This window comes from Phragmites australis, chromosome 3 (genome assembly GCF_958298935.1).
Source record: "Phragmites australis chromosome 3, lpPhrAust1.1, whole genome shotgun sequence".
Classification (NCBI taxonomy): Eukaryota; Viridiplantae; Streptophyta; class Magnoliopsida; order Poales; family Poaceae; genus Phragmites; species Phragmites australis.
The window spans coordinates 9,083,358-9,109,516 of NC_084923.1; the positions used below are offsets into that span (position 1 = coordinate 9,083,358).

General features: G+C 41.5%; 1 protein-coding gene across 1 annotated transcript; it reads right to left on the reverse strand.

Annotated features, from left to right (window-relative positions):
- Positions 1 to 386: 386 nt before the first annotated feature.
- LOC133911980 (metal tolerance protein 4) lies at positions 387 to 5,070 on the reverse strand. The gene is made up of 7 exons (XM_062354496.1): positions 4,733 to 5,070; positions 3,431 to 3,603; positions 3,155 to 3,353; positions 2,801 to 2,979; positions 2,564 to 2,714; positions 1,929 to 2,062; positions 387 to 1,031 (listed from the first exon to the last, which is right to left on the reverse strand). Exons 1-7 carry the CDS (start codon positions 4,917 to 4,919, stop codon positions 852 to 854), a joined length of 1,203 nt encoding a protein of 400 aa, XP_062210480.1. The 5' UTR covers positions 4,920 to 5,070; the 3' UTR covers positions 387 to 851.
- Positions 5,071 to 26,159: the final 21,089 nt, after the last annotated feature.

Consider the following 26,159-nt stretch of genomic DNA (forward strand, 5'->3'; position numbering starts at 1 on the left):
GTACACACACGGATCTGGACTGCTCGGCAAGTAGCGGTAGTTTGGACAGAATGTGTGGCCTAATGAAGCAAAGGCGATCTTGTCTCCTTCGAAAGCGAAGAAGTTTCAACGGAGAAGTTTGGCGCACATGCATACCCAATCTCTGTGTATGTGCCAGCATGCGTTACTTCAGCGCCTCGATAATCGTTAACAGGGAGTCGCTAACCACAATTCGCACACATCAAAAGTCTCTTAAACCTTCTTTTTTGAAGAAAACAAAAGGCTCTTAATTCAGATTCAGGAGAGCTTAGATATTAAGATATGTCTGAACTCACCTCGTCTATATATGGGCCTAGTGATCTAGCAAAGAATACTGGGTCTATTGTTTTTGCATAGAATACAGGGCCTCATTCTGGGCTCAAAATGTAATATCTACATTAATAAACTCAAAACTAGGGCTTTGGCCCATCAAAAGCACAACCGAAGTTTCAGCAGGGATCTGAATTTGAGACACAAAAATACTAATACAAGCTTAAAGCAATCCAGGACCTGCCTTGTCCTCTCTTTCTCCAAATCGGTGGTCTAAACATTACCGGCACAAAGGCAACTACACTTCAGCACAAAAATGCCTAAGTTTGCTCAAAACACTACACATGAAAAGACAGTTCCACAATCAGTCTCCACCAATCTCTGCCGTAGGTACTTTTGTCTCTCAGACATGCCGTGATTACAGATTTCATGACCGGACAACTTATTCAACCTCTTAGCTTCATCATACAGCACAAGGCGCCAAGCACTGTAACAGATCCTGCACGACAATCAAGTAGCCAACTATCGTGTGGGGTAAACATAACCACAGAGAATCATTCGGATCAAGGTTGGCTGCTAGGCAGCTTGCTAAGAATTGAGTGCTCCGGCTTGTGGTCACACTCGAAATCGAGGTGAACGAATGCTCGCTCGACTTCAGGGAGCTCCTCGATCTTTATTTGAAGTGATTCTCCGATGGCGTGTGCCTCCTTAAGTGGCAAGTCCTCAGGGAGCTCGATGTCGACCTGCGAATCCATTGGTCATGTCAGATGATGCTTGCAACAACAATGAACGAGTTACGATCCAACATTGAGGTCTGATCGTTACCCAAGTGCGAGTAAAGCCTTGTTAAACCACCAGTTGCTATATACTAGGCGGATTGGCACGCTTACCCCGCGCCTATTTTTGACAAAAGAAGACTAAAAAAATTGGATTCATCAATTTTGGACATCTCAATATTTATTTATGAATTTATCAATATTTAACACATTCATTTAATTATAAAAAAAACAGTAATACTTTCATGCATGCACATAATATTAACATGTAGATGATAGTAATACGAACCTAACTAAAGTTGTTTCATTTTTCTGTGCATTTTAGATTATTTCAACCGATTTATCAATATAACTATTATTGCTTTTGCTATTTTTCTGGAATTTTGCAAAAAAAAAATTTATATACATGTACATAGGTAGACATACTTGTGACCATATAAACAGTAGCTACAGTACTTGACCTCAGAATTGCTCCAATTCTTAGCCCTTTAATATATATAATAGATTACTAGAACGGTAACAGAGCACTGGCATCATACTCTTATTTTACCTTTCTAGAATAAGCGCTACAGTGTCACTGCAGAAAGAAGGTGAGCTACTTTATAAAATAATGACCTTTTGTTGGAAGTTGAATCGGACGGAGACAACTGTAGCTTGCTAGTTACAACAACATTATCCTTTCGATAGGACAAATTACATACTGGTAAAGAACATGGTAGTTGTTTCAGTCTCAGCGCCTAGGGATTTGAGTAGATATAAGATAATATTAATCTCCTGGTTAATTTAGCTCATTAGAGATTCCCCTCAGAAAAGGACAAATTAAGGAACAAGAAAACATAAAATAAAGCAAGAAGAGATACTAACCTCAACAAAGTAAAGCACCCCAAAGGTGTATGCCCGAACCGTATCGACACGCTTAATTTGAGGGTGATGCCTAATGGCCAGATATGTCAACTTCTGAAGCATTTCTGGAGGAGCTGATTCACCTACTAGTGATACTACACGAAGGATAAACAATAGATATTACTATTAAGATTATCTATTAGTGTTAGCTAATCTATAGCATGCAAGTAACCTTGGTGTTATATGCAGGCAATTGCACTAGATGACAGTATAAATTGATTTCAGAACAAGCATTGATTCAAGTAACTATTTCATTTGGAACGGTAACAGGTTTCCAAAATCCTGAATAGTTGAGAGTCTGAGTTTTCCATTTCCATTAGGCTAGTAAAAAATAGTTAGTCCTAAAAGTACTCTAGTGGAACCTTTTTTCTTGTTTCAACAAATCATTCCTTTGCAAGGATTTATGAATGGACAGTTGTAAATGAGTGAAGGTGCTGTTTATTAAAAATAGCAACTTATTCAATAGTAGCCCTTGGGGACAATATATAGAGAGTACAGCATAAGAACTCTAGTAACCTATAAGTAAGGGATAATGACTCTATATTCCCAACATTGTTGTCTGAGCCAAGTGTTCATACTGAACAAGTAACACAAACCTGCATTCTCCCACACTGTCCCAGACCAATTTGAAATTGTGTAGACTGCAAGGGCAATTGCACCGATTGGGTCGATCCACCAGTAGAACCTATCGCCAAGGACAGCAGCAGCCAAACCCACGACATTCGTGACAACATCAAAATAATGATCCTGCGGAAACCATCGCATCGCAAACCTTTGGCAAACTATGTTCAATTGTTCATTCAAAAGTATTCATGATGGAACAAGATGTAAACCTTAGCATAAGCACGGACGATCTTGTTACCAGATGTTCGGCAATAGAGCCAGAGAGCTAGTTTCACCACTGTTGCAAAAATCATGATTGAATATAGCCACAAGAGTTGTACTGTGCTCAATTTATCTGGAGTCTGGTTCACTATCAGCTTTTCAACAGCTTGGATAAATACTTGGAAGCCTGGAGATACAAGACAATTTAAAATACACAAGTAACAAGTTTACTATGTGCTTTTGACAGGAAGATTACACTTAGTAAATTTGAAGGAAAGTAAATTTGAAAATTGAAAGAAGGTAGTACATATTTGCAAAACAGAATATGGATTGTATCCTTTTTGGAAAAAGAGCGAGCATACCTAAAGTAGCCATAACAGCAGCGAAGATGATAATGCCTACTGGCTGTACCCTCAGTTTACCAATGGGGTACCTGTAGACATTAATGCTCTTCATTGAGAGATGTGTGAACCAAAGGATACCACCAGCCATGAGATCAAGTAATGAATCCAGTGTCGAGGCAGCTATAGCAATTGATCCACTTTTAATTGTAGCGTATACCTGAGGAAAATGAAGTATAATCAACCTAGTAGAGTTCAAGCATATGGATTAAAAAACAAAGGGAAAAAAAAGGCAACCTTCAACACCAAGAGAATAATGTTTGCATAATTAGATATCTTCATGGCAAATTCACTCTGGTTTTGCTCCGCGAGCTCGGCTTCTTCATTGATTTCATTGGATTCTTCTAGCGAGTCAACTTCTTCAAAGGACCTCAACGTGGCAAATTGTTTTTCATAGTATTCTCTCTCTCCTATATAAGCCCAAAATGTAACTATGTCACTTTGTCAGATTAAAGAAGACACATTTGTCCATTCAAAAAGAGAGAAATAATTAGGCCTTACCCTACAAGTGGATCATAGATCCATAGGGAAATATCTGGTGATTGTGAAAATTTTGGAACAATTCATGCGCTGATTGCCACCACATCAAGTTATGAAATAGTCTATCTTAACAATTAACAATATAAGAGATTTTCATTCAGAATTTAACTTTCATGGAAAAGGAACATCAAAAATTAATTTGAATTTAAATACTACAAGGCTAGCAAATTATGATGGAAATCTCATATACTGTTCATGCAACGACAAGTATTTACTTATTTCCAAGAAACAACAAGAACAGTCCTGAGACACTTTGTTTGGCGAATAATCACGGATAAAAATAGGCGAATAAGTAAATACAAACACCAAATTTGCAGGCACAGATAAAAATGAAATGAGCAATGTGCAAGCACAGATAAAAATGACATGTCAGTTTCAGGTTAAAAAAGGTGCCACGCCATGCTACTTACTATCTGCTAAAGTCCTTTGTATGCCTGCTCCAGAACATCAGAACGAATCAACATTAACCTCAAGGATTCTTAACCAAAACAAACACCAAATTTTCACAGTTATTCTAAAGAGCGTCAAGTGCCCAGCAAAGTGCATAAGGGCTACTAGGCTAGGGCTATCAGCACACAACAGTCAACAAACGCACAAATAAAAGCGTCACCCAATATACCACATCAGCTATGTTACAAAAGAACTGACATAAACACCAACGTTAAAAGGAAACGTTCCATCATAAAAGTAAGAAAGGAAATCCTACTAACTCAGAAAAGCATACTGCTTTCGGTCGAATAGGTGACTGATCCATCCCCAAAAGAATCGAAATATCCACAACAATTCCGGAAGTCTCTAGGATCAAAAGCACACCAATCGAATCACCAGCACAAGTCTGTAACTGAAAAGGAGCCCCGAAAAAATGCCGGCTTTATTGCAACATTACAATACAACAACAATCGAGACCAAACGACATAAATAATTCCAAAGGCAGACCAAACAAACCAACCAACAAACAAACAAAAATAAGGTGCTCCGAGAAGCGGTGATGAGGTAAACCTTCGAGGAGGCCCTTGGAGCGGGAGAAGTCGACGTGTGACGGGCGCTCGGGGTCGACGGCGTCGAGCACCTTCTTGGGCAGCCGCGACACGAACTCCCCGCGCATCGACCCCACCGAGTTGCGCCGCCGCCCGGCCAGGAGCGGCGCCCGCGCGTCGTCATCCCCCCCGTGCCCGTTCGCCTCCATCCCTCCCTCCTGCTCCTCCCCTCCTCCGTGCGGATCGCCTCCCCCGGCGATTCGGTCACGGTCGTCTTGTCTCGTCTCCCCCGCTGCGTCTGCGCCTAGCGCATGGAGGGTGGAAATGGGAAGCCGTGCCGCGTCGTACCCGCGCGTGCTGCGGTACGGCCGCGCCTATAAAACGGGCCGAGGTGTTACGGGTGCGGTCGTGATCGGCAGACAGCTCCTCAGCCGTGCGATCGCGCAGTCAACGGTTCCGATCACAGCGTAAAAAATGTCGATGGAAACGGTATCTTCAAGATTTTTTTTTAAAAAGCATTCGTATTATCGACACTTTTTTGCTAGAAATTAAGTTCAACATTGTCCATGTCTTTGGTTGAGACAGTAGGATGACGTGCCAGAGAGGACTGCATTTTGAAAGAAAAAAATTGCACTCCCTCCCATCACATATAGGAAAGTGTGAAAAACTACCTATATTATATTATTTATAATATAAAACTATAACTATTATTATTGCTTTAATAGTTATAGTTTGTGTTAACTAACGGGACACATCAATAGTAGTAGTTTTATGTTATAAATAACATAATATATATAATTTTGTGTTACAAATGGTATAATACTTGTAAATAGTTATATTAGATACAATAGTTGTAGTTTTATATTACAAATATCACAATATATACTTTTGTGTAATTCACTTAATACATAACATTTACATAATATCAAAACATAAAAATTATATGTGTAGGTTTATCTTAAAAATACTTTCATAATATCATAAACTTATTAGATTGTATAAATATATTCTAACTGAAAATATTGATTAAAGGTATGTAAAGATCATGTTATATTTAAAACATTAAGTATTTTTGATTGGATGGAGTAGGATAGCAGATGTGGATGTAGCGTCAGACATAGCCTAAATGTATCTTACCATGGCCACAAGGTATGCATAGATCTCTATATGTATCAAATCACTAAATGGTTCTTTGCTGAGAACTGAAATAGATAGACACATAATACATTGCTACATTCTGAATACAGGCCCACTAGTTTCTTTTCTTTGCTTGTCCTGTTATTCATGAAAGGACGGAAAGGAGCCCCAGCACAGACTTATCAGGCATGCATTCAGGCATGTGGCATTGGACATGTGCACTGTTCTCGCATATGACTTTTCAAGATGCACTCTCCATAACACAGGCTGGATCCAAGGATGTCCACTCGACATTAGTAATGTCAAACTATCATGTTCAGATGAATCTACTACGATGCAAAATTTGGTGATGTATTTCTCTGAAAAAAAATACAAACTACGCTTTCAAGAACAGGCTAAACCATTATTTTTAGTAAGGCGCGTGATGCTTGTTTTTAACCTCAGTCCATTCTGAATCTAAGCAGCTCTGGTCCACACATGAGCTGTCTGCTTATGACCAGGCGGTGCTACCTAGGGGAGAAAGATCCGGCAACTGCAATGCAACGTTCTCGCCGTCTGCTACACACCTTGTTCGAATTCAGAATTTCTTCTTAAACATTTCCCTTGTCATTGTCTAGCATTTATAGAGCCCGTTCATAACAGGAGGTCCAAATTTAAAGATAAACAATTGATTGAAAGGAGAGAGCGAAAGAGACGAAGGTAGTGTAGTGAGGAAAACCTCGGCATCCCTCTCCTACCATTTGAGTGGTTATTTATATATATAGAGATGGGATAGAAAAAATTACCAAACTATCTTTAAAATATAATATTACAATCATATGCATAGATGAGTATTTTAGATATTTTAATCTTTTATATACTATGTGTGGTTAAGATACTATAATAGCTATAGTAATACTATAATATACCATATAAATATATACAGACTAAGATATTCTCCTAACAAATGGTTTCCTTCTTATCTATGCATTTGTTCAGGTCAATCTAGGACAGTCTTCATTGTTGAACAACATCTCCAAATGTCATGTCTGGACTAGCAGCTGGCCATCATTTCATGCGGGATTAGTGTCAACCAAGCCTCCTCCAGACCGGGCTACTAAATTGGCGATGCGTCTCATATCGCCTCCATAAAAACAAAGCAGCAGGTTTCAGTTTCACACCGATCTTCTGGGGCTTGCCTCAATACGTCATTGCAGTTGACCTAATTGGGGAACCTCTGAATAAATAATCTATGGGCCAGTGGCCTCTGCTAGAACGGATAGTCATTGGTGCCAAAAAATGTAAAATAAAAAATAAAGAAGATACAATTTGCCGGTCGGTAGATCATTTCTGTAACCCCACTATAGCCTACACTAGCAAAGTTCAATTGGATTTTTGTTAGTAATAATATAATATCAAAGAAAAATTCAGGTATCTCACTGCAAAGAATAATTATTCAGGACTTGGCCACTTGTTTGTTTTCTTGAGATTCAAAGTGCTCAAAGACCGCACATTAATTCGTCTAGAAATCATATTCACTTGATACAATTTGCAGGCAGTAGACCATTTTTGTAACCCACCTATAGTCTAAACCAGCAAAGTTCAATTGAATTTTTGCTTGTAATAATGTAGTGTCAAAATAAAGTTCAGGTAATCTTAGCACAAAGACTAAATATTAAGGACCTGGTTACTCACTGACTTGGAGCCTTGGACATATATTCCTTCAGATTCAAAGTGCTCAGACACCATATATCCCTTCCAAAATAAAAACTAAACTGGTAAAACAAATATCATATGGACGGACACCTGTCTAATTTATTATTGTGCTTGTTTTTAAGTGTAACATCCCGCATCTAAAATTTATTTACAACTCAATCCAACTGTAGGATAGGTCTATACATGCATATTATATCTCCTATACTTTCGTCATTACTACATGTAAAAGATTAATCCTGAGATGCTATATTTAAAACACAAAGTCTTAAAAACCGGTTCAAACCTATTTAAATTAATAAGGTGGTACTAAATCCACCGTATCAAAATACTTTGGCTACACAGGCTGAAACCAGGAGTATTACATTACCGAACCGGAGTGACTGAACAGAGGACTCCTATGAATTGACCTGCTCACTCGTTCAGTCGGCACCCTCACATGCCTTCGAGCAGGAGATGCTGCGAGCTACCTGACATGGCAGAGCCCATCTCCTCATCTAGCACATGCTGCTTGCATCGCGACACGGAGAAGGAGAAGAAAGAAAACCAGAAAAATATCTGGGACGTCGATGAGCTAGCAAACCCCAGGATGTGCGTCTGGGTGATGTGATTTTCCTCTACTCCTGAGCTTCGAACGATTGGTCGATTGATTTGGCAATAATCCAGTAACTATTGGTTGCTTACAAGAAAGCTCTTACGCTAGTTTGGTTGGGTGAAAATGGCAGGAATTTGATACGGCAAAGAATCGATTGGAGCACGAGAATTCCCAATGCAGGTAGCAGCAACATCGTCTGCTCTTCGACTAAGTGGCTGGTGATCTCGTGTCATCTCCCATGCAGCTCTCTTGCTTGAGGGACTGCGGTTGCAGATTCTCTTTGAACTCGCAGGAAAGAGGACGAAAAAACGATGGAGATGAGGAGTGTATCTGTCAATGGATGCATCACGCACGGGTCCCCTCGCTGTTGTGGCAAGAGATATGGATGAGTACAGAACGTTGGTAATCCAACAAACGCATCTGTTGCGGGTCTTTAGCTGCGCATCTGGTCGCCTCTGCTTCTTTCTCCATCTTTTTGTTCGGATGCGGAAAGGAAATTCTGAAAGGGACGTGCGACGTCGCTGCCTGAGAGGCACTTCTCAGCGTGCTCCGCCTCGATTCTGAAACGGAGTGATTAGTAGCAGCACAGGCAGAAAAATCTCATGGCCCGTTCATCGTCTACAAGGTGCCCATTCTGGGATGTTTTCGGGTCTGTTTGTATAAAAGTACAGCGGTGTAATTGTCGCTGTGCACACTGATCGGCTCACTTTTGGAGACTCGTGTTCAGTTCCTGTGGACTGGACTGCATGATGCCATTTCTTACCACTGGTAGACCTTATCCTCTTGATGCATTACAAGTTTAGAACTACATGTCATTACTCAGAATTACTACTACTGTTTACTGAATGCAACGCAACGTAGCTAGTATCCTACTCCATGTTACAGATTCGTTTTCACTTTAAACAGGCTCATATCTCATTCTGAACCGATAGTTGTTTTGTCAGTTGGATGAAATTTCCGCCAACGAACCATCCGATCATCACATTCTGTAAGAGAATCATAACTCAACGTAACAACAATAGATTGTTAAGAAATCATTACTATCGGGTGTAATTCAACGATTCTTTAAGAGAATAATTGCAAAGAAGATATATTGTAGAAGAAAAGTTGCTTATTTTTTATTCAGCTGTGTTTACAATAAGGAGTGCTGCCCTGTATATATAGTGTCAAAAACTTTTAAAAGATAGAGAAATATTCAAAAAGACCAAATCTTTAGAGATTGAGACGAACCTAAATTCTAAAACTCTAGTTTCCTAACACTCTCCCTCAGGCACTTCTCGCGAAATACATATCTCATCAAAACTCCCCAAAAATTCTGTGGAAAAAATTGAGAGAAAGAGTACATAACTCGTGATATGGTCATATGAATTGCCTCATTAAAAACTTTAACATGAGAAATTTCAGAAAAAAATCATCTAAGTGAAAAAGAGTACAATTCGCCCAAAATATTTCAAATAATCTCATAATTAACTTTGGATACTTAATCTTCTTGACTAAAATTTAATTCTTCATATCGGTATTATGTGAAAATTCTCCTCCTGAAATGTGCAACTCTCTAAGTCTTATCATCCTAATGCAATGAACACATCTTTCAAAAGTAGATGCGGGGAGAGACTTAGTAAATAAAATTGTAAAATTTTCATATGACTTGGTATGCATTGCCTTTATTTCGTTCATATTATGCAATTCATGAGTATAAAAGAACTTGAGGTTAATATGCTTCGTTAAGTTGCTTTTCACATATCCCGATTGCACTTGTACAACACATACAACATTATCTTCATAGATAATAGTAGGGGTGTTAGTAGTGTTCAAACCATATGACTGCTGGATATGATTGATCACTCTTCTAAACCATACTCATTCGTCGAAGTAGATACAAGACTTTGCTTTGACGATTTTCAAGATATTGCAGTTCTACCATATAGGAAAATATAGCCAGTTTATGATTTCACTGTATGCGGGTCTAACAGGTGCCCAACATCTACGTATCCAACCAAACTTAGGTTCTGATTTTTTTTAGAACAAACACAGATCTTTGCTACCTTGCAAGTAACGCAGAATATCATTCATGCATTTCCAATGCCTTCTAGTGGGTTCTACACTGTATTGGAAATTTCGGTCTCAATACTTCTTCCCCCTCTTCTTTAGGTCTATAGGGATCTTGATCTGCTTGTAATGATCTTCGGACCATGGTGGTTTTAGCGGAAAATGATTTTTTAAAAACCAAACTGCTCTAACACCTTCTAAGTATAATTTGACTGATGTACTAAAATTTCATCTGTCACATACTCTAGCTACAGGCCTAAGAAAATTTTTGGTTTTACTCAAATCTTTCATTTCAAATTCATACTTTAAGTACAAGCTTGCTTCTTCTATTTTTCTTCTATACTAATGATATTCAGATCATCTTCATATGCACAAATCCATCCGGGGATTTGACTGTTTGAACCCATATAACGACTTCTTCAATTATATGCTATAAAGATGTTTATTTCTTCTATCTTAATTCGGAAATAGTATTCATTCAGGTTCCTTCATATAAATGTCTTAATCAAGGCTCTCATGCGGTCACAACATCCATTAATTTCATTTTCAACTCCAGGTTGACTGCCATTGAGATTAAATATCTAAAGGTAATGCTACCTATCATTGAGGAATAGGTTTTTTTTTTTATAATCAACGCCTGGTCGTTGAGTGAAATCTTGTGCCACTAGTCGTGCTTTATACCTCACAATTTTATTCCTTTCATTTCTCTTACGAACAAAAACCCACTTGTATCCTACTGGTTTGATGTAGAGAGGTGTACGGCATACTAGTCCAAAAACATCTCTTTTGTTTAGAGACAACAATTTAGCTATTATTGCTTTCTGCTAGTCTTCCCAATCTGACCTCATTCTTTATTCAGTGAGCGATGCAGGCTCAAGGTCATGATCTATGACTGTGGAAATTTTATTTGCGAAGTATGTGTCAACTATTGTGGTTGCTCTATTCCCCTGAATTCACATAGTTTATTACTATTTCATCATAGGTTGCATTTTTAGGTGCTTCTTCATCTTGCTCTTCATAATTTCTTTCAGGTGCACTTCTAGGTGCTTCTTCATTATTTCTTACTGTTGGAGTAAGGCCCTTTAGTTTACTAGTGTCAATTTCTATTTCAGCGCGTGCATTTTTGCTGGGTTTTTTTCCTGCGTGGGAAGATTCAAATCTGGTATGCCTACTTCCTAAGGTTCCATACCATCGCCAGGTCTCAACTGGCTCCCCTTCTTTTTCTTTGGGGAACTTTTGTGATCGGCAGTGGTAAGCTCTCATTTCCCACTTTCGTCAGATGTCTTCAGCTATTTGGGACTTAAGAAACCCGATTTATTGTCCTTTTATTATTTTTCAGAGCTCCTAGGACAAGATGAGGGGTACCTTATTTTGGTAATTTCACCCTCTCTGGTGTATTACGTGCAGCCACATGCGACTTAGTCACGTTCTTCAAATCACAAAAATGATCAGGCAGATCGTTTGCTAATTTTTGCAAAACGATAATTTTTTGTACTTCATCATTTTCTTCACTAATGCGAGGATCATGTGCTGCAATTCCTTAAGCGAGCCAAATAATTTCCCGATATTTTTCATCCAAGGGTATATTTCCTCCCCCTAATGATGAAAAATTATTTTCATCAAAATGCAGTTAGCGAAGTGGGCCGCATGCAGATTTTCAGTTATTGGTTCTAAATATTGGATTATGGATGCAGTCTCATAACCGACATATATTCCAACTTTCTGCAAAGGTCTTATAACGGTTCGCTGTGGTGGCGGTATTGGCACATAAACCATGCATCCAAATTTGTGTAAATGGTATAACTTCCAAATTTGTGGCTGGATTCGACCGACGGCGTGGGGCTGTGCAACGAGCCCAGGTGGGGAGAAGAACCGCTGGGTTTCATGTTGGCGAGGTGACATGCCCTCCCCACCCCCTCCCTTTTGTTTTCTTCTTTTGGATCTCTGCAGAGAAGGGCGGCCACCGGTTTCCCAGGCGATAACAAGTTGGAGGGGCGGCCACCGGTTCTAGACCAGTGGTGAGGTGCGGCTGCAGGTCCCACCATAACTGCTACGCGATGCTATAGATATGTTTTGCTATTGCTCATTGATATGGGCTATTGTTCATGCGATACATGCAATACAATTCACATATCTATTTTAGTCGCGAAAACAGTAGCATCGAGAAAATGTATCAGATGGTCTCATACCTTTTGATCCTTACGAATAGATTCTTGTCACGTAGGGATATAGGCTAGGCCATGACCTGCCCGCTCAATGTAGTGCAGATCCGTTCCACTAGCTTGGTCTTTGGCAAAGCTTCGTGCTAATAACATGCTGAGAACCGCTACTACCGGGTGTAGTCCAGTGATCCCTCGAGAGAACAATTGCAAAGGAGACACAATGTAGGGGAAAAGCTACTTATTTTTTATTTATCTGTGTTTACAATGAGGGGTGCTGCCCCGTATATATAGTGCTAAAAACCCCTAAGAGATAGAATCAATCTCTAAGAGATAGAGACCTATTCTTAGAAGGCCGAATCTTTAGAGATCAAGACGAGCCCAAATTTTGTTGTAAACCTCCAAGTTTCCTAACATAGACAATCTAAAATAGTTCAGATAAGGTATCCAGTTGAAAATGTTAACGGATACAGCGACGCGCTCTCCGTTAGAACCGATCTGCACCAACTCTTGACACCGTTCGACAACAGAATGCGCGGACTCCTCGCACTTTCCATCTTCAATGCTAGTCGCTCACACTACTTGATCTCCTTTGCACACGAGCTCCTGATGAATAGCTTCATCCATTAGGATCGTTGTTGCTCATGTAACTTGTATAAATTTTGAGTACATGAATACAATTCAGTGTGTTGAGCTCAAACATCTTTCATGGTGTCAAAACGGGTTCAATCTTCTATTGACAACCTTCTTCATCCTCAGTCTTTCGCTACCATGGATTCCACTTCCAGCCGCTCTTCTTCTTCCCCACCCTCCTACCCTGAGCATTCTGGTCCTGCTGCTCCTCAGCCAGTCTGCACACCAGCCGCATCCAAAATCCAAAATTTGAACATCAAATCTCATGTTCCCATCTCCCTCGATCTCATTGACTCCAATTACAACCAATGGTGATTGTTCTTCGATATCATCTTCAAAAAATTTGGTTTGGGCGCTCACATCAACACACCTCCCTCTCAAGCACCAGTCGATTCCGAGTAGCTCATGATTGACTATGCCATTGTTAACTGGTTTTGCACCATTGTCTCCAAAGAAGTTCTCGATCTCATCGTGAAACCCGGGAGCACGGGGTTCAACATCATGCACGCCATTGAAGGTATGTTTCATGACAACATACTCACTCGTGCTGTGTACATCAAGGCTGAATTTCATAGTCTGTATCAAGGCGAGATGACCATCATGCAGTATTGTGCCTAGCTAAAGATACTTGTGGACGCACTGCGTGACGTCGGGCAACCCGTTCAGAGGAGAACCAAGTGCTTAACCTCCTGCACAGTCTTAATCCAATGTTTCGCCTTGTGATTCCGGTCATCACCAGCAAAGATCTGCTACCATCTCTACTTGCTATCTGTTCTTGGCTTCTGCTCAAAGAACTTCTGGTTGAACAATCTGAGAAGCAAGTTGCCGCCCAGGCCATGTTTGTTGGATGGAGTTCCTCGTCTCCATCGGTTGGTGAATCATCTAGATCCACCACGCCCAAGTCCAAGCTGAAGAAGAAGCAGTTCCTAAAACCCGCAAATTCTTCGTCTACGGACGCTCCTGCTTCTGGCGGTTCTGGCAGGCCACCCACTGCACCACCTGCGCCATGGACACCAGGCTTCAACCCAAGGTTCGGCCTCGTTCAATCCTGGACCATGCATTGGCGCCCCCAACTATCGAGGTGTTGGGCCAGCGTCCTGGATTGTCATCACACATCAAGTATTGACAGCTTCATCACCATCCAACCCAATGCCATCCTCGATGTCATCAGCCTAGGATAACACGATGCTTCTTCATGCTCTGAACTCAGCTGGAGTTCCAACCACTGCACCTGGGGGGTCATCTGATTGGGACCTGGACATCGGCGCGTCATCTCACCTCGTTGCAAATCTGGGTATTGTTCATTCCCCTTTTCCTTCATCTTCTTCATCCCAGATTATTGTTGGAAATGGCGACAAACTTCCTGTCACACATACTGGCTCCTCTCTTTCCATGTATTACAGTCAACATTTAATCAAGAATTTACTCTCTGCTCGTGCTCTTACCCAGGATAATCCCGTTTCTGTGGAATTTGACGCTTCTGGTTTTCCCATAAAGGGCATTCACAATCAGATGAAGATTCTGCATTGTGACAATGGTGGTGACCTCTACCTAGTTGCATCTTCTGTCACGCATGGTCTCCATGCCACCACATCCTCCATCGATCTCTGGCATCTTCGTCTTGGCCATCTCGAGCACAACACACTCAATCAAATCAGGGATTTGTTTTCTTTCAATTGTAATAAAATATCACCACATGTTTGCCATTCATATCAGCTCGGCAAAAATGTGTGTTTGCCATTTTTAGCTTCTACTATTGTCAGTTATTTTCCCTTTCAACTTGTTCATGCGGATGTCTGGACCTCTCCCATGTCTAGCATTTCTTGATGACTTCACTCACTTTGTATGGATTTTCCCTATGTGGCAAAAGTCTGAAGTCTTGGCCAATTTTATTTCCTTCTTTGCCTACACGCGCACCCAATTCAACCTTCTCATTATTGCATTGCAAACTAACAATGACTGCGAGTATGATATCAGGCAATTCACACCTTGCTTCTTGCAATGGCACTGCCTTATGCCTCTCATATCCGTACACATCACAAAAAAACAGCAAGGCCAAGATAATTCTTTGTACTCTCAATGGCTGTGCCCGCACCCTCCTCTTTCAGGCTTCTCTGTCGGCCTGATTTTGGGTTAAGGCTCTTTACACAACATGCTACCTCATAAATCATCAGCCTTGCACTGCTACTGACACTAGGATGCCATTTGAACTCCTTCTGGGCTAGCCTCCTACCTATGCCCACCTACGAGTGTTTTGCTTGTTTTATCCAAATCTAATAGACCAATCTATCTACAAGCTCAATGCTCATTCATCTACCTGCGTCTTCCTTGGATACCCTCAGACCATCATGGATATCACTGCTACAACTTAACTGTATTTCCTTGGATACCCTCAGACCATCGTGGATATCACTACTACAACTTACTCACCAGGAAGGTGGTTACCTCATGGCGTGCTCATTTCGTGGAGTCTGTCTTCCTCTTTCAGCAGCTTGGCACGAAGAGGTATGTTCCTCCTCTTGCGCCACCCTCTACCAATCTAGACTTACCTGTATTTCCCATTGTCCTTGACCATTGAGATCCATCCACACGCTCAGATCATCCCACAGTGCCCCATCGCTGGGACGGATTCCAGTTTCACCATCAGCACGTTGTCGTGCCCATCATCCACACTCCAATTCTGACGATTGTCTGACAACACCACCTCCTTCACCTAGCAGTGTAGCTGCTCCAGGTTTGAGAATCGGTTATGCACCCTAGTCTACAAACATTTCATCAACCCATTCTCCAAACATTATCTCCTCTGCAACTACCTTGCCACTCACTGTAACTCGTCCAACACTGATTGACAACACAAGCCCCAGCACACTGCCTGAGGCCTTGCCGTCACTGCATGCAACTCTTCCTTCTTCACATCCGATGGTCACTTGAGGCTGAGTTAGGATTCACAAACCAAATCCTAAATATGCTCAGGTAGCCATCCACTCAAGCTCTATCTCCCCCATTCCAAAATCGGTTTGTTCTGCCCTCCAAGACCTGAATTGGCTCATTGCTATGCAATCTGAATTCAACGCCTTGCTGAAAAATTGAACTTGGTCTCTAGTCTACCGTCCTCCTAGTGCTCACATAGTGTTAGGCAAATAGATCTTTCACAACAAATTCAAGTCGTATGGGACATTGGATCGCTACAAAGCTCATTGGGTAGTTAGTGGCTTCTCACGGCACCCGGGAGTGGATTTCAGTGAAACTTTCAGTCCAGTGGTCAAGCCCGCCACTATCCGCACAATCCTCTCCATGATCGCTTCTAATGGTTGGCTTGCTCACCAACTTGATGTTTCAAATGTGTTTCTTCATGGCAATTTACAAGAAATGGTCTACTGTCAGCAACCTCTATGCTTTATCGATCCTTGTTGGCCTAACGATGTGTGCCTATTGTCCAAGTCACTATATGGCCTTAAACAGCCCCCCCCCCCATGCTTGGTTCATGTGGTTCACAGGATTTCTTTCCTCAACTGGCTTCAAATCAACATGCTAATACACTTTGTTCATTCTACACAATGGAACTGACATGGTTGTGCTTTTATTATACGTTGATGACATGATCCTCTCTACATCATCTCTAGCACTTCAGCGCCGAATTATTCAGCGCCTGCAGATGGACTTTGAGATAAAGTCTTGGTTCACCTACATTACTTCCTCAGTATTCAGGTCAACCAATCCCCATCTGGATTCTTCCTGTCGCATGCGAAGGATTTACTTGATCGTGCTAGAATGTCCAACTGCAAGCCCATCTCCACCCTAATTTATTTGAAGCCTAAACTGTCCAGCTCGGACGGCAACCCATTGTTATACGACACACACTATCACAATTTGGTCGATGGTCTTCAGTACCTGACTCTAACGCAGCCGTACATCTCCTACACCGTTCAACAATCGTGCATTCATATGCACACCCCTCGTGATGTGCACCTAAATCTCATGAAACAGATTCTGCAATACGTGAAAGGAACAAGTGGCCTCGTGAAAGTCCATCTAAACACCATATGTGGGTTTTGGATAATTGATGATAAGCGATTAAGGTGCTAATGAAGTTAAATAAGTTTATTAACAGGTATTAGTCACATGAAGAATTTATATGATGCTAGGAACCATCAAAAGGGGAAAAGAGAAGCAGCTTGTGAATACTCTATAGATTTAACTTTGTTTTACTTTTGAATTTGAGTTTAGGAATGTAGTACTATCAAAATGGATGTGTGTAAATGTACTTAAAAATGTCTCGGTGCTCAAAGTACCCTTTTAGACCAAAAACTAGAGACACAAAACACCCCACGAACACTGAAAAGTTCTTTGTTGCTCTGTGTACCTGGATGTTCTGGGTGCAACTCAAATGTTCCAAGTTGCCGGAACCTCCGTGTGGAGCTCCGAGCAGGGGTGCTCTGTTTGGTGTCTTAATTCCAACCTGGAAGTTTCAGGTAGCCAAAACCTCCAGATTGAGTACGGACAGGGGTGCTAAGTTAGGGCCTCTGAGTTTAACCCGGAAGTTCTGAGTTGACCCAGAAGTTCTAGGTGTCAGAACTTCCAAAATGTTTCCGAGCAGGGGCCTCGGTTGCTAAGTCTATAGCTGACCAGGAAGTTCCGGGTAAGTCCAGAAAGTGTTGTAGTGGCTATTTTTTTGGGGATTGGATGTAAATAACCCCTCACCCCTACCTTGCATTTGCTGCTGAACCAACTTGAGACAAAAGCATTCAAAGCCCCTTTAGATGCTCTCCCCACTCCTCTTGGGTTTAATTCTTGCATGGATTTGAGAATTGGTTAAGATTTTGAGAAAGAGTGCTAGTTGTAAGACCCTAACCTGGGATCTCATGTGCCACCTGTATCAGTCCCTGGATCAAGTAGCTGATACGCATAGTATAACAGTTGTAGTATCACAGTCAAATTTCGTATATAAGTATTAGGGTTCAGAAAATAAAAGGTTAAAAATCATATTGTATATTACAAATCTGGCCGAATGGCCAACAAAAAGCATAGCGGAAAGCAAAGACCCAAAGCGACAAGCAGCTAGAGTGCGAACGTGACTTCTAAGACTACTCTTAATCCTTGCCTTCATCTCTGGTGAAGTCAGCATCGGCTTCCTCATCTGAATGACAGCAAGAGTGAGTATGGAAGGTACTCAGTAAGTCATATACTACTTCAAGGTGTTGATAGATGCATAAAGGGGGTAATTCAAGGATAAGGCTTTACGGTTTAGTTTTGAGCGTAAAGTAGTTTATGCAAGTATCCAATTGCATCATCTATGATTAACTATAAAATCGTTTAAATAGATCAAAACCATATAACAAGCTATATCTGGAGGGTTTTCGGTCTTGGGAGGGGCTAAGCCTCACTCCGCAGTCCCTATCATCACATCTGGTATACCTCTAGTACCACACAGCTTCTGGCGGATTGAGCCAAGAACCTCATCACATGGACATCTAGTCCACACACTCACTCATCAAAACATACGCACCCAGAGTCTATTCAAGTGTGACCATGCATTCGCATGTCCATGACAGCGGACATAGCTATTCAAATAGGTTTACACTATGCATAGGTTGTACATCTTTACCCATGCGATATGCTCAGCCTCCAACCGTTGCAAGCAGAGGAGCAAACCATACCAAGACACTCCAATCACCTTTCCTGCTGGGCTTTTCTACGAGATTTGCCACCAAGCACCAGAGTCCATGTACTGAAAGCCAATCCTCTTTTTAAGCCTATACCAATACTAGCAACCTTCAAACAGAGGGACAGATGGACACTTGACTGCTCACTGCTCTCAGCCTTCTAGTATGATGCCTAACTCAATCTGGTGAAGAAAAGTCAAGTCCTACCCATTTAGGACGCATGGTTACACGAGAGTGACTAAGCATGATGGCACAAGACTCAGTCCTTAAGCGACCAGGGTAGGTATCTTCTGGTAATGAACACCACAGAGGTGACTCAAGCCTCCAAGAGCATCCTCATCTAAAGTACTACTCCACCTGACCAGCCAAACAGTTTTCACCCATTTTTACACACCTCCCACCATATCCCACATGACATCAAGGATTTCACAACAATCACGGAATTTATTACCATCAATGATCCATGGTATATGAGTTTAACATTGACAACGGTAATTCCTATCTCCGAGGAGACGTGTTTTAAAAGCGACGTCTCCGATGAGACGTATTCAAACCTAAGCATGCTAGATATCAAGACGTTATTTGTCATTAATATACATCACAACAGGTAATCCTAGGGTGATATGCACTTTGGATGATAAGCTTTATGGCATGGCAAGTGTTTCATAGGATTAACTATAATAGTTTGTAAAAGCACAATACATAGCACATGCGATATAAGTCCAGTTTTAGTTGATCATGTAGATTAGTTGAAAACATAGGTTCAATATGATCAAGGATATAAGACTTGCCTTCTTCGAGGTTTTTTTCAAAGTCTTGGTTGTAGTCAGGATCTTCCTCGCTCCTAATGCTCCCGGCGCAGCACTCGCATAATTCTAGTGGTTTTGCAATAGCGACTACGATAAATAATGGTAACACTAGAGAAGAATCAAATAACACCAAATGGAAAACCAAATGATCCCTAATGTATATCACATTATGATGGACAGTTAGATATCTAGATTAAATGAATTTCGGTGAAAGAATCGCGAAATTGGAGCCAGAATGGAGAAGTTATGACTCCTAGAAGATTTAATCTAAAATTAAATCGAGAAATTATGAAATTTCTCTATTTATATGTGGAGCCCATGGGTGGGACCCACTGAACAATAATCTAGACCCAATAAAAAATATTGGTTGGACCGAAGTGGGCTTGGATGGGCCAGGACTGGGCCTAGATGTGCCGAACTGGGCTTGGGTTGCACAGTACTTGGTCGTACAGTTCAAGCCCGCTTAGGTTTGGGCTGGTGGCTAGCGGGCTGCGGAGCTGGGCTGGTGCATTGGGGCATGGCCAGTGGGCGGTTGGGCTGGCCTGGCGGCTAGCCATGACCGAACTGAGCCGTGGCCCACTCGGCCAAGCTGAGCCACGGCCTATGGTCGATCCGTGCAGGCGGGCGAACGCGCGCGGACGCGCGCGAGCAGTGGAGGGGAGCGGAAAAGTGGCCGGCAGCGAGGAATTACGGTGAAGTCACACCGGAATGCTCACCAACGACATGCTTTGGCCAGGGTTTCACGACAGGAAGTCCACAGTGGGGATATATACATGACGGGGAATTCAACCGAAGGCTCATCAACGGCAGCCAGTGGAGAAAGCGATACCAGACGACCGCCAAAGAGGGGACAATGGTGCAGGCAAAATCAGGCAGCACCTCCCCTGCACTGGGAGGTGCCAACCTACAAGGAAAAGGGGCCCTAGGCATCACAGCATGATAGCCGGTCACACACACGAAGCATCATCACGCCGACGACGAAAGGCAATAAGCACGGTGGTGCGCTGCTACACACTAACGGAGAGCTTGGGGCGGTGACATGCTATCTACACAGAGGTGAGGGGGGAATAGAAGGCTCACCAAGCTCAGACACAGGGAGAAGCGGGACGGCAAAACGACGACATCGAAGCAGCGGACGGCTCTGCTTTAGCTCGGACGCCCTCCCGTCGGGCTTCCGGCGAACGGATGGCAACACAGGGTCGACATTGGCTCCCTAGAGCTCCTCGGTGGCTTGTGGATGGTGGATTAGCGACGGTGGATGTGTGGTGGCATGAATGGCAATGGCGGTGAGGTGGCATGGAGAAACAGAGAAAGAGAGGGAGAGGGAGACCGGGGGCCCTATTTATAGAGGGGAGGGGAGCATAGGGAGGCGGTGCATGCATGGCATCGGGCAGACATCGGCGTGTAGTGCAGCGGAAAGGTGGTGGAGCAGCACCCACCGCTTTTCCCGTGGTACAGGCGCTCTGCGTCGTCCTTGTTTATGTGCGGGCGCGAAAGTCACGCGGTGCAGAGGCATGGGCACACGAGCATGGGTGGAGAGAGACAAGGGAGAAGACATAAGAGAGAGGAGAGAGAGCGAGGGTGCGGAAGCTGGGTAGGGATATTTTCCCGGAGGGGAAACTGCGGCCGACGTGGTGTCGAGCTAGAGGAAGGAGAAGAAGGAGGCCTGGCGGGCGGCTGATCGATGTGCGACGCGTGGATGACCACGCTCACGCGGGCGTGCGTGTGTGGGCGTTCTGTCCAGCGTGAGGGCAAGCAGGCCCAGTGGGTCGAGCGGCATGGTCACAGCCTAGCACAGGGAAGGAAGGAGGGGGGAAAAGAAAGGAAGGCCGAGTCGGTTGCCATGGGCCGCGCAAAGAGAGAAGGGAAAGAGGTTTGGCTTGGGAAGAGAGAAAAAGGAAAATGGAATAAGGAATTAGATTTAAATTCAAATTGAAGTATTTGAATTTAGATTTGACTTTGGATTAATATCAATTCAAATAAACATATTTGAATTGTGATTTGGACTTGGATCTTGACTCTTGAGGGAGGATTTGAATTCAATTTGGATTTAGGCTGAATATAAACTAAGAATAAATTTGAAATTGAGAGACATTCAATTTTAAATCTCCACACTAAGAACAATAAAAACAATAAACCAACACATATGAACTAATTTAATGCAAGGATTATTTTGGAAACAATTTTAGTGCATTTTGGAATACCTGGTCAACTCAATACATTTCATATATATGAATGTATACATACTAGTATATATATACATTTTTCCTTGATTTTAGTTAGCCTAATTAATCACAAAAAGTTTTAATTTGAAGCGAAAATTCATAAATAACTAATATGCTAAACTCATGATGTTACACTAGTGAGCGTCATTCCTATCTTTGAGCACTCGTGTTTATCGTCAAGCCGTTCGATATCACATTTGTTGCTCTTGGAGGTTCATCCTCCTAGATGGATAGGCATCGCCCGATGAGCAACCAAGCTTGTGGTGTGCCTCGGAACGTTTGTGAAGGTTCATCCTCGCTTACGTAAGGGAAGATGATATTTGAGTAAGCCCAAGCTCGATCTAGGTGGTCGCTTGGTGAGGATTAGAGTTGAAAGAGACTCGACTCTTTAGGGTTACTCAACGGAGACGTAGGAACCTCAGGTGGAGGTGTCTAAACTTTGGGAAACAAATCTTTGTCTCCTTGCTTACTTGAGTTCATATTTATTCTAGTTGACTTGGGCGATTTGCCCGATCTACTTGATTGTGAGCTTGTGACTGCAGGAGAACCATAGAAAAGTCTTTAGACATCATTTGAAACATGTGGTAACCATTAGAATTAATTAGACTTGATTAGGGGCATTTTAATTTCAAATTCGTGTTCTATACTCAGATACTCCAGGTTGAGCTCGGAACTTCCAGAACCAGGAAGTTCCGGATTGAACCCGAAAGCTCCGGATTCTGTTAATCTGCTATGAAGTTTTATTTTGTAGGAACACCTATTCACCCCCTCCCCTCTAGGTGACATCTTGACCTTTCAATTGGTATCAAAGTTTAATCTTCTACAATGCTTCACCGCTTGGAGAATTAGAAAATGTCGACATCCGGGGAGAAAAGCCCGAAGAGTCCGAAGGATGAAACATCGGGTGATGGCAAGAATAAGGGAGTTGGAATAGGTTTCAACTATGATAAATTAAATACACCTCATTCTTACATTTTTGTGCCATCCTAGCGTGCTCCATATTTTGATGGCACACATTATGCCGCTTGGAGGCACAAAATGAAATTGCATCTAATATCTTTTCATCCAAGTATTTCAAAGATTGTGTGTATAGGTTTTGACCTATCAGATGAAGATATAGAGCTCACTCCCAAAATTGAGCAAAACCTCAACCGCAATGCAAAAGTCGCAAGCATGTTGCTTGGTGCCTTGAGCCCTGAGGAGTTCAACAATGTGGATGAGCTTGAGGAGGCCAAAGTGGTATGGGACACACTCTAAGTCGCACATGAAGGCACCAAGAGTGAGAGAGAATCAAAGATAGAGTTGCTTGAAAGTAAATTGGGAAGATTCGTAATGAAAGATGATGAAACCACTCAAGCAATGTATGATTGCACGATGGTGCTAATGAACAAAATTAGATGGCTTAGAAGTGAAGAACTAGATTACCACAAGGTGATGAGAGCTTTCGCACCAAGAAATCCCACCTTGGTAACTCTCGTCCACAAAAGAAGAGACTACAAGAGACTCACGTCAAGTGATGTGCTTGGTAGAATTGCTGCTCATGAGCTCATGGAGGAGTAAGCCAATGAAGTAAAGAACCTTGTCAAGCAAAGCTCAATCTTCAAGACCAAAGATATTGCATTGAAGGCAAGTAAGATCAAGCAAAGTGAAGAAGAGAGCTCCGATGATGAAGAAATTGTCTTCTTTGTAAGAAAGTTCAAGAAATTCATGAAGAAGGGCGGCTATAGCAAGTACAAGAAAGAAAAGTCTAAAATAAGACCATCCAAGAGGGCTTATGCTATGAGTGTGGCAAGGTTGGCCACTTCATCACCGAGTTCCCTAACAAAAAGAAGAACAAGGACAAGGAAGAGAAGAATGGCGAGTCTTACAAGAAGGACAAGTACAAGACCCACAAGAAGATCTATTCAGGTCAAGCTCATATCGGTGAGGAGTGAGACTCTAACTTCGACTCCAACTCTGATGATGAAGGGGTCATCACCATCGCTATCTGCTCCTCTCCACCGATAAAGTCACTCTTTGGCGACATGAGCAACGATGATGACACTCTCAAGTGTCTCATGGCAAAAAGGCGCAAGGTAAAATCACTACCTAAGCTCATAGATAGCGATAGCGATAGTGATAGTGGTTGTGAATCATTGCTAAAAGGTTAAGTAAAAATGTCATGTCTAAAATAAAAGAACTAATAGAAACAATAGATAGTCAAGAGAAAATTCTCGAGAAGTAAGAGGACTTGCTCATCCTTGAAAATGAGAGAAACCTTGAACTTGAGAAGATTCTTACTAAAGAGAAGTGGAAGGTTGAGGAGTTGACCAAGCAATTAAGTTTGATCAGTGAATCCATTGCTAGTCTAGATGGTAGTAATATCGCACTTCAAGAGAATTTTAATTGTTTGGATGAAACTCATAAAGCTCTTGAAGTGCAATTTGATGCCCTTCGGAATAGTACATCTTACTCTAATGATGCAACATTGCTCTCTAATGCGTCCGCTAGCCAATGTTGCTCTCGTTGCTATATATTGATATAAATACTTGTGCTACTAATGCTCAATCTTTTCAAGCATTACAAAAGGAAAATGAGAGAGTAAATATCTTGGTCAAGTATGGGTATATCAATACATACAAATCTAAGAATACCCTATACAAGACCATGTAGGTCAAGGACAATAAGCAAAAGAGAGAGCTTGAATTTGATATGCATGTGAGCAAATCGAGCAAGCATGTTGTGGTGAATGATAAGGAATGCTTGAAGTTTTTCAAGAAAATAGGAAACCATATGCTCACACAACACTAGTCAAGCACCCCAAAGCACATGCACATCAAGATACCTTTTATGCTTCTTATGTTTTGAAGAGAACCACCGTGGTGAAGTGGTTACTCTATATTTTGGTGCTCGCATAAAGGATCGTGTTATGAAAAGGAATATGTGGGTGCTAAAAGTTCTCGTGACTAATGTGAAAGGATCCAAATAAATTTGGGTACCTAAAACAAAAGCCTAATTTGTTTTATAGATATACTCCTCCGGTGGATCAAGTTGGGTGTTTGATAGTGGATACACAAATCACATGACCGGAGAGAAGAGTATGTTCTCATCATTTGAAGAAAATTAAGGACCACATGAAAATATTGTATTTGGTGATGATAGGAAATATGAGGTATTTGATTTAGGTAAAATTGCTATCTCAAATAAACACTCTATCTCAAATGTATTGTTAGTTAAATCTCTTAGCTACAATTTGTTGTTCGTGTAATAACTTTGTGAGATGGACTACAATTGCTTATTTACTAATAAGGGTATGACCATCTCTAGAATGGAAGACTCCTCAATAGCTTTCACAGGTCACTTGAAGGGCAAGCTTTATCTTGTTGATTTTTCAACGGATGAAATGAGGCCTAAAACTTGTTTGATTGCTAAATCTAGCATGGGTTGGCTATGGCACCGCCGACTAGTCCATGTTGGTATGAGAAATTTGCCTAAACATAAAAAGGGGAGCATATCTAGGACTAACAAATATTTCTTTTGAGAAATATAGAATTTATAATGCATGTCAAGTGGAAAAATAAGATGAAGCTCCTCACACCACCAAGAATGTGATGACGACCATAAGGCCATTGAAACTTCTTCACATGGATCTATTTGGACCCATTGCCTACATAAACATTGGCGGTAACAAATATGGCTTAGTTATTGTTGATAATTTTTTCTCGTTTCACTTGGGTATTCTTTTTGCATGATAAAAATGAAACATAAGCCATATTCAAAAATTTGTGATAACAACTCAAAATGAGTTTGATGTGAAGATCAAGAAAGTGAGAAGCGACAACTAAAGTGAATTTAAAAACACTTAAATTGAAGACTTTCATGAGGAAGACATCAAGCATGAATTCTAACAGCTCTCAAGTAGAGCAAGTTGATCTAAATGTTTTAGGGAAGAAATTTCAAGCGAGACAATCAAGAAGATGGTCAATTGATGAAATCAAACCTCAAGAATCCCAAAAGTGGCAAATGGCCGAAAATAATCAACATCAACCCTCTTCATCAACTCAAGTGGGACCACCTACATCAACTCAAGATCAAGATCAAAGTCAAAATCAAGCTCATGGTGACTCCACGAATTCCTTGATGATGATGATGAAGTGGAAAATATTCAATTTCAATCCTAAGTGCCACATCCAAGAGTTCATCAAAGCATCCAAAGAGATCATCCGGTTGATAACATTCTAGTGATATACAAAATGGGTAACCACTCGTTCAAGAATTGCAAATTTTTGTGAGTATTACTCTTCTCTTTCCTCTTTGGAACCTTTGAAGGTGGATGATGCACTTGGAGATCCGGATTGGATGATGATCATGCAAGAAGAGTTTAATAATTTTAAGAAGAATGAAGTATGTTCCTTTGTGAAAATGCCCAATCAAAATGTGATTGGCACCAAATGGGTCTTCCGCAACAAGCAAGATGAAAACGGGATCATGATAAGAAACAAGGCATG

Coding starts and splice junctions, on each gene's coding strand:
- LOC133911980 (XM_062354496.1), bottom strand. CDS start 4,919: ATGGAGGCGAACGGGCACGGGGGGGATGACGACGCGCGGGCGCCGCTC. Junction 3,604..4,732: donor CTCCAAGGGCCTCCTCGAAG/GTTTACCTCATC, acceptor GGGCTTATATAG/GAGAGAGAGAATACTATGAA. Junction 2,715..2,800: donor TCGTCCGTGCTTATGCTAAG/GTTTACATCTTG, acceptor TGGTTTCCGCAG/GATCATTATTTTGATGTTGT.